The sequence below is a fragment of the Belonocnema kinseyi genome, chromosome 2 (genome assembly GCF_010883055.1).
Source record: "Belonocnema kinseyi isolate 2016_QV_RU_SX_M_011 chromosome 2, B_treatae_v1, whole genome shotgun sequence".
NCBI lineage: Eukaryota > Metazoa > Arthropoda > Insecta > Hymenoptera > Cynipidae > Belonocnema > Belonocnema kinseyi.
The window spans coordinates 3,017,460-3,027,446 of record NC_046658.1 but is presented as its reverse complement, the minus strand read 5'-3'; the positions used below and the strand labels follow the sequence as shown (position 1 = coordinate 3,027,446).

General features: G+C 37.1%; 1 protein-coding gene across 3 annotated transcripts in view; it reads right to left on the bottom strand.

Moving 5' to 3' along the window:
- LOC117167561 (1-phosphatidylinositol 4,5-bisphosphate phosphodiesterase gamma-1) overlaps positions 1 to 9,987 on the bottom strand; it is a 400,270-nt gene that overhangs the window by 338,007 nt on the left and 52,276 nt on the right. For all 3 annotated transcript variants that reach the window (XM_033352585.1, XM_033352586.1, XM_033352587.1), the window contains exons 2-4: positions 5,049 to 5,198; positions 4,844 to 4,982; positions 3,823 to 3,985 (exon numbers count right to left, since the gene is read on the bottom strand). In XM_033352585.1, the coding sequence (XP_033208476.1) occupies positions 3,823 to 3,985; positions 4,844 to 4,982; positions 5,049 to 5,198 (452 nt within the window). The remainder of the gene's footprint in view (positions 1 to 3,822; positions 3,986 to 4,843; positions 4,983 to 5,048; positions 5,199 to 9,987) is intronic.

The following is a 9,987-nucleotide window of genomic DNA, read 5'->3' as shown; positions in this document are numbered from 1 at the left end:
CGCATACTTTGAATAAAATATTTGTTATCATTCTCTTGAAATAAATGTGTTTTTTTCTTGAAAAAATACCGGTTTCATATGTATACACCTGGTAGGTTAAGATTGAGTTAACCTATTCAATATCACACACATGTAAGACTGAGAACCGTACGCTTACATAGCTACACGTGTGGTTGAATTTCATTCGGCTAGGTTAGGTTAGGTCAGGTTTTGTTAGGTTAGGATAGGTAAAACCTCTATGTAAGTTAAGCCGAAGCTGAATTAAACGGTACCGCAAACACAACGGGACAACACAATGAGTTTAATTGTGTTACGTGAAGTTAAGTTAGGTTAGGATAGGTTTGACCTCTTTGCAGGTTAAGCCCAAGCTGATGCAAACGGTACCGCAAACACAACGGGACAACACAATCGGTTTAATTGTGTTTCGTGAAGTTAGGTTAGGTTAGGCTAGGTTAGATTTATTTCTAGGTTAGGCTCGAGTTGACCCACTCGATGTAGCACACATTTGCTACTGGGAAAATATGCTTCCAGAGCTTTACGTGTAGTTCAATAAATTTCTGTTAATTCAGGTTAGGTGAGGTCAGGTTCTGTTGGGTAAAGTTATGTTAAATAAGTTGATATCAGGCAAGAGTTAATCCTTTACAGTTGTCGACATGTTTTTGAAGTGAAAATTTGCATCACTGGCATTATTTTGAAATTTATTTGCCTCAGTGCATGATTTTTCGTCTTTTTTTGAGGTTATGGCTCAACCATGACGTGATGGGTGATTTTTTAAACCGAATTTGAATTCAGCGCCCCAAAATACATAGGACTACGTGTGTCTTGTTACCAGATCCGCACAGTTTTTTGTGTGTGGCTGTGTAATTCTTGTAGAATTAGTCAAAAACTCGCAATTCCTGAACTTTATTAACACTCATGAAGAAAGAAATTTGCATTACGATTTTCACCGTCATTTATGTCACGATTATTACAAGTGATTTCTTGTGAGTAGCCTTTATAACCACTTTGCGGGTTTTTTTTTTAATTCTGAGGGAGACGGAATGGGTTCTGCTCGTTCCAGCTAGAATGCAATGTTTCAGACGAAGTTGTGCGAATTTTCTGAAGCTCACTGGATATTCTGGGTGCCTTTTTTTATATTTGTCGTAGAGTACTCTCAAATATGACAAAAGCAGACGTTTCTGCATCAAACATCAGTATTGACCTGTCGTCACATAAACATTCTTCTAACCGGACATGATTCTACTTTTCGCATCCTCAGTATACGCCTTTTGTTACGTCCACAAAATATTCGGGTAATGGTTTGCTAGTGCAAATAAATTAATTTGCGATTTTATTAACGCTCCATACTTCTGTGGGTATTGTAAGAATACTTAATTTTTGGGGATCATTAATTTATAAGGTGGAAAATGTCTTTTCCAATTCACCTGACATGTCTTCTAATTCAATTTCTGTTTTTGAACTGTTTCGGTATTATTTAACTTTAGAGGGTGTTGAAGAATCAGAATTGAAGGTTTTATTTTGATCCGTATCAACATCATTTTGACTAAAATACGATAAATTACGAGATATTTGAGAATCTACATCATCACTTTCATATTTGGCTCTTCTGCAATGAACACAAATTTTAGCACCACCGGGAAGGTCCGGAAATTTTCTTTTGAGATAATTAAGATATAAATCTCAAATCAGGCTCAAGTTAGACCAAAATTTTCGTGAGGATTTCAACATCTATCGGTATGTTCGTTGCTTTTATTAGACATACTGGCAATTAAACTGATGAAAAACTTGAATTTATGAACACTTTGTGGAATGCAATATTTAGAAAGATCGAATCACCGCATGAAACTGTAGTCCTTAAATTAACTGATTCTAAACGTAGTTCTGCAACAATCTGATTGAACGTGAATCTTTGAAAAACTATTCACATAAACATTTCAGACAACGAGAGTGGAACCAAACAAATATACAAGAGAACTCCTGGGAAGATCCGCCTCCACGATCCCCAGATATTTTTGCTAGCCAGAAAACGTGAAGTTCGGTCTTAATGATCCTCAATTCTTTATTTCTTTAAGGGTGTTGGTTAAATCCAACTTTGAATTTTTGTATAGGTACGGCACTGACTCAATATATATTTCTTCCGAAGGATTTGCGAACAAAAGAAAGAAAACTTGTCGAATATCCGGACACACACAGGGCATGTCAATTTTGTCTGCATTTTTCTCCCTTTCGCAAACGTATTTCGCAACATTTAGGGTCACCATAATCAAGAAGTGGCCCTTTGAAAACCTGGTATATCTCGAGAATTCTTCTATTATCTGAGAATGGCGAGTAAAAAAATAAATTTGCAAACAATTCTAACCGTTCAAATGCTGTCGTCTGCTACCCGCTGATTTCTATATTTCGCAAAATTCATATTTGTCGTGAAAATAATCATTTCTTTAACAAATTTGTTCATTTTTCAACATTACATTGATCCAAAGATCTCGCAAAACTCCGGATATTTGACAAGTTTTCTTTCTTTGGTTCGCAAGTCCTTTGGAAAATATATGTAATGAGTCAGTGCCGTGCCTATAAAAAAAATTCAAAATCGGATTCAACCAACACTCTTAATACATATCACATAATCTGAACTATACCTCACTCATTTCAAATATTGTACTGACGCAATAATCATATTCTTGCAAGTGACAACAAACCTACAACAAATAATTAGTCAGATCTTACCAACCTGAGATAATCACAAAAATTGGTCTCTCTTTTTCTATTATTTTCATAATTCCCTCGCCTTATATTCGGGACATAACATTTTTTCATAATTTGTGTGCAGCTCAAATTGCTTAAATTCTTTTATCATATTGTTTGAAAGCAATATTTTATGTTGCAAATCATAAGTGTTTTAAAAATATGTTTGGTTTATAAAGGTACATTTTAAAAAATTTCTTTGGTAATTTTGTGCAAAAAGCTAAGTCGACTTCGGTGGTTTTCGCAGAGAATAGCTGAATTACGAAATCAACTTTTCTAAAAGCATTTCAGTTTCTTTGAAAATAATTGATTGTAACAATAAGCAATGACAGATACCTTGTTTCTACAAATAATGGAAGATATACCATATACGTACAGTATTAAAGTCATAACAAAAAAGTTAATACCTCATTTATTCTTCATTACAAATTTTGTCTTTATCATAATAACCCAGTGATCACAATTACCCTTATTTACTATCGGCCACTGGATCAATTAATCCAGTGGCCGATGGGTTCAAAAATGTTACTACATACAAAAAACCGCTATCCCTTGTTTAAATTATAAGCCAATGCTTTTAAATTGACATTGTTAATTTTTTTATAAATATCGATTTTCTTATGAAATAATTTTGTTTCACCACAGAATTTATCATGTTCTACCTAGTCATTGTAATCCACTGTATAAAATCTTATTTCTCAATTATTTTCTCTCAACTATTCCATCGAAAGATTCTGTCTGCTCGTATTTTACGTTCTCTTCATAAGCATGATTATTTTTCAATGTTTATAATTTCGAATCTATATGCCGATAAATTTCAATAGTTACTTCTATCAAAAAACATTTCAGTATTATTATTTCCTGAAGCTATTTCAAAATAAAAACTGACATTTTTTGTTACTTCGTATTGGTCACTCTGTCAATTTTCCATAACGTCCATTTATGTAGTAACCGCCGCCCATGCTCTTATCAAATCAAAAATTATTACTGAAATTAAAGAGTGGTTAACCCTTCTTCTTGTACATTATACGTCAAATACGAAAAAACCTTATCGCATTCATATTTAGAATTACAACTTACTTGGTCATCAAACATAAGTTTATGGTAAAGGGTAACAAAGTCATCAAACCCTAACTCAGACCTGTTTTTTGTATCTACGTCTTGAAAAAACTCCCTGAGCTTATTCGTTGCGATTTTACAATTCACTCTCGGCAAAAATGCTTTTACATCCTTCAATGTAACCCTGAAAAAATAGTTTGAATGTATGTCAAAGACGATAAAAAATTTAAAAATAAATATGAAAAATGAAGATCAGATCTATTTTTCGAGTCCACATTTTTAGTTTTACTAAGCAATATACATTTACATTTGATTTTCTGAAATGATTCGAATGTGATTCTCATCTGTCTTTTCAAGAGAATCAATTATATCATCTAGAGACACATCAGCATCGGAATAATAAACTGAAGTGATTGCAAAACATGAAATATATTATTGAAAAAATGAATGAGAATCTCTATCCGCCTGGAAAACACCAAAATATTCGTACCCATGCATCTCTTCATGTGATAGTGCTATTTTTTTTAGGATACATGCATTAAAAGTGCCTAATAAATCTTATTAAGTTGTACGACTAGGTGTACAATCGTTAATTTACCTCAGCAACATTTAAATTACATTAAACTATAATGAGACTAGGAATACATCGCCAAGTGCTTGGTCTCAAATAAATATAATCCCGAAACTATTAGTCTACACCGGAAAAAAATTCATTACAGGATGGAAGCTTTTCCATTTTTGAATGCAATCATTATAAATTCCCAGAAAATAAAAAGCAAGAAGCCGCCTAGATATCTAAAAAGTGAATTGAATTTTATGAAACATTTTAAGCTGGCCCCGCATTTTACTAGGTAGCATACTAGCGTCTAGGCCGATGTACCAGTAGGATAGATTGCCATCATTGGCGAGCCGTAGGCTCGTACAAACCTAGCAAAAGCTTTGTTGCCTTTATATTTTAGTTTATAATACAAGAGATAAAATATGCTCCTCATGTAATTTTAGTCTTAGTAAGCGTAGCAATAGATCATAAAAAATTACGTACATTTCTCGAGAATTCTCCATAGCATAAAACTCCCTTCTGAGCCATCTTTCCACTTGCAAAGGATAAGGTGCATTTATAGTATCCTGTACCAAATGCTTTAATCCTTTCACCCACAATTCACATTCCTTTTCACTTAAAGCTAGAAATGTGTAAAAACTCATTATTTATTCTTTATATATTTAAAGGATTATCACAAAGAACTTACCCATAATAGCAAGAGTTTTTAGTCGAAACTCCGAACCATAGTAAATATTGAGGCATTTAAGATTTTCTTTTCTTCTTGCATCTTCTGACAATTTCTCAAAGTCCTTAGCATTGCTTCCAACGCGGATTTCTTTAATATCCCTTATCTCAACTATAAATAAACAAGAATAAAGTCAATCCAATTATACAAAATTTGTGAGCCCCTACAGCAGCAGATATCCACGGAATATCCCATTTATGCACAGTGCCGTCTAGCAGCATGAAGACATTAAAAAAAAAGCGAACGATTCAAAATATGCACTTACTTCTCGCAAGATAGCATCCGAACAAAATGAGATAGAATAAGTTATAAAAATACGTTCAAAATTTTATTAAATTCCACATTAAATCAGTCCTCCTTAAGGAATTTTATATTCTTGCAGCCTGAGCCTGGATTCTAATTTTTGCCAATTTTCTTGATTCAACTTCATCTCCTAGCAAAATCTAGGATACTGACAGAAGGAAAGAAGATCGAGCACTGCTCAAAGCACTTGCTGATAATTTGAAAACCAGTCAAAACTTGTACTGTTTGCTATGCTCATTTTAAAAATGAGACAGCAAGTTTTATTTTCCGTGACTTTCAAATTTGTATCATTCTCTTCCTATAGTTTACACACACACACACACACACACGCGCGCGTATGTGTGTGTGTTGTAAGGGTCCAATTACCCTATATGGTCCTACTGGGAGCAACTGTCATCTAAAAATGATACCGGCTCCAAGTAAAACCGCGGTAAATTAAACTTATGACCACGGCTCACGAACGGCAGATAGGTGGTCACAGAGCACGAAGAAATCACAAGCACAGGCGAGTAAAACCCTCGTGTGTCTTGAGGACATGCAGCCATCCAAGGATGACAGCTTTCTGCATTAATCTTGCAAGTGTCTTGACATATCTTTGGCACACTGGTATGGCTTTAAGGTTACGAACTAGTGATAGCTTCGAACCTCCGACAGCACCGATAATAAGGTCAATTACTTTAAACAAATATTTTCGGTGCAATCGTTGAAGTTGCCTTTTGAGTTCTTGATACCTCTACTCCTTATCCTTCTCCTTAGCAGTGATGTTATAGTCGACCTTCAAAACTTCTCGTTTCGGACAATTGACTCTAACTCCCTCGGAGCGTTAGGCAGGGCAGGGTCGTGGCCAACACCGTAAGATTGACAATGATGGTAATAAAGTATTCTTAGGACCGCATGTTGTCTGTAGAGGTACGCAGTCCCCGCATTGACAAGAACTGTTCTACATTTCTGTAAAGTTTTCCGTGAATTTTCTTGCCCAGCAGCTCTTGGTGGAATTTTTAAACACTCCTTTTTTCTCTGCGGCTTTTAGAAAAGAAGCATCCGGATGGAGCAATGCACTTTATTTAATTCTGATGTTAAAATTTAGGCCAAGGGTCTCGGTCGCCTGCTCTGCGGCTTTGTAAAGGAACGCTCCTTTGCCAATCATCTTGTGGTTCCTGACTATTTTTCGGAGAGCATCTCTACCATTTGCAACGATGTAAGCTGCACCTAGAACAATTCGATTATGAAGACATTGGAAATTCAGAAGTCCGCATCCGCCTTGAGAGCGTGAAATGTATAATCGCGGAAATTTATATGCAAGCTCTTATGCATATGCATGATCGTACGTGTGACGAAGTAAAGTAGAACCGGGACGGCAAAGATGTTACTCGAAGACACCTTGTTGTACGCCGACAGATTTAAAGAAAAAATCTTCCGAAAAAGATGCCTAGCCATTCTTGCTTCGCCTCGTCTCGCACGCATGTAATTATTTTCTCGCTATGCCTCGCATAGCCAGCCTCTGCCTCCTCAGCTAATAACTAATACTTATCTACTATTTACAATATTTTTAGTTGTCTTACACCTACTTCCTCTCCTATTTACAATCTTTCTTTCTCCATTCCTCTTCCACCTTCCTTTTCTTCTTCTCCATCTGACCCAGCACCCCCTTCACCTATGATAATGTCCTTTTGTCCCCCTTTTATGCAACAATACCTACGTGCTTATCCCCCTCCTTTAAACCTCTTCACACTCCTCCAACCAGTGCTCAACTTTTGCATCTCCCTTCCAGGACAATTCACAAATTCTCTTCTCTCCAGGAAGCCAGAACCTATTAAAATCCTCCATGCAACCGCATCTCATTCTTGATGTAAGTTCCTGAATTGCTTGCTCTCCTTTCTCAGTCAAATATTGCGCTCTCTCCCTTGGCATAATCCACACATAGTTCCCGTTAAACCTTGACTCTCTTATTTTCTCCTCTCATTCTACCTTATCTTTCTCCATCCTATTCTTTTGAACCAACTAATATAACTTCCTTCCTTCCTCGTGTATCCTTCTAACTTGATCCATCTGCAATCCATTCGTTCTACAATACCTTTCCCTTTCCATCCACCTTCGCACCCCTACGTCTGTTCTTCTCCCAGCAACACTCCCTAACCAGCTTACTTCCCCCCCCCCTCTTCCAAAAATTTCTCCTCATACTTACAAGCTCGACTCCCCGTTGTAATCCCTAAACTTACAAAATCATCTGCGACCTATTTTTGTCCAAGTATCTTTTCAACCTTTTCATCATCTCCTTTAAAGCCTCTTCGCTCTTCGCTAACGGCGCCTAAAGACCGCCTGCGTCTCCGGTAATATTCCTTTCCCCTCAACATCCTTCCTCAGCCTAGCTGCCAAAACCAACGCGTATATTTGTACATCGTATTCAGTAGCGTAATTCCTCTGTAATTTTCCTGCCTCTCCCTATCCCCTTTTTTATACAGTGGTGCGATCAACCCCGCCCTCCAACACGCTTCGTTATCTACCCCAGCCAGCGCTGCTGCCTTAGATTTTTTCAACTTCCTTATCTACTTCTCTATCTCCTCGTCATTCAGCTCTTCTCCATCTACCTTCCGCGTTCTTCTAATCCCCTCATCTCGCTTCCGTGTACCTGATCCCTGAACTGAATCTTTAAAAAATTTCCTTAATTCGTCACTCCCTATCTTCTCACTTATATCTTCTCCTCAATACCTTCTTTTTCACACACCCTTTCACTTTCTCTTTCAGATACTCCCATATCTCGTCCACCGACTTCCCCTCAAAGCTTACGTTGCCCAACTGGTCCTGATACTTCTCTATCGCCTCTTTCTCTCATGACACCCTCTCCCCTAAGGACCCTTCTACCTCTTCCCGCCTTCCGCCATCCTATTCTTTTATCCACAAAATTAATGGCTGATGGTCATACGTATATTTTTCCACTCGTCCCCTGTTACAATACCATTTGCCACCGCCCAGCCTCTGCCCTCCATCCAGTCTCTTAGAATCTCCCCATCTTTTCTTATTATCTTATCCTTCGATTTCCTTTCGAAGCTCTTCCCATCCTGGTACAGCCCTCCCTTATTCGCACATTTCAGCCCCCCCTCCAGTACCACCATATTCTCATCTCTCTATCCTAGTAAGTCTTCCACCCTTTCCTTAATCCTTTCCATACCAGGCATATTGCTCAGTCAAAAACTTAAACGTGACCCATTAACTCCCTCTCCCTCTCCATGTATTTGCTTCAGAGAGAATCCTTTACTGATGTTGCGTCCTGGATGCGGCTTTAAGGCACTTCCAGGTAAACTTTAATCATTGATTAACTTAGTTTAATTAGCATATTGCATTCCACTAATTTTTAAAACATGATTGAAGAAGGCTAATCGTCGATTAACTTAACCGACCATTTTTGGCTGGTTAGCGAGTTAATCAGCGATTAACGGGAGTCAACATAACCTGAAAGTAGAAGTTCAAGTATAGTGTGAAATATTGATCGAATTTATAACGATATCTTGTACTCGCACAACTTATATTCAATTTCAATCGATAACTACTTCTTGTCCATTTATGTGGAAACGATGTGTGTAAAAAAATACGTCGCCGCTCGTCATTCGTGAGCTGTCTAGGTATATTTTGCGCGCGAATACAAGTTCGAAATCAGTTAATCAGAATCAGCATTACAACAGAAACAGGCAGAAACTAGACTTATTGCGAACAGAACATACGGTTGGCTAACCAGAGGTTAAAAATTCATGGTGGAACGCGCCACAAGTTAATCGTGATTAAAACGCTGATTAAAAATAATCATGATTAGCTAATCATGGATTTAATCACAGCTGGTGGAATCGGCCCTAAGAATGCTTTATTACCATCTCTGTCACTCTTACGGCATTAACCTTAATATCACTCCTCTAAATGCTCCTAGGGAAATTGAGTCAATTGAGCTGCCCGATCGAAGGAGGGCACATAGATTTAATTCGCCGGGCGTGAGGAGGCCCCTAGAAGAATATCTTCCATTCTACAATGGATGTAGAATATCATTGTGCATCTTTTTTCCCCCAGGAAAAAAGTTGTAGCTTTTTTATTTTTCCAATTAATGTAAAAAATTGGCTTTTCTGGAAAAATCAATTTCACTTCATTTTTCACTTCAACTCGTGCTCAGTCAGTCAGTTTTAATGATTTTTCAATAAAATTTTCAGAGAATGTAGCTCGAAATCTCCTTCGACTGATAGAGTGAAAAGAATTTGAAAATTTATTTTAAAAAATTGTCAATTTTTTTCTGATGCGTGGCGCTTATCGGACTTCTCTAACTTCCAGCGTTTCGTTTCTCTAACGAATTTTTAGCAACGAAAAACTTTCAGCGAGAAAGTTGTTAACAACAGTACAACGAAGTTTTCTGGAAAAATTTGAGCCCAATAGAATTGATATTTCAGAAATTATTAATGTCTTAAGCCGATAGCGGCTAGGCGACTCGTGCGCGGGCTGTAGCGAGAATCTCAGATCCGATTCATAATACAATTCACCGGCGTCAAAAGTAAAAACTAATCAAGTTATCAGGTAGGATCAATGTACTATGCGCAAAGAGTTTTACATTCTGGATTTT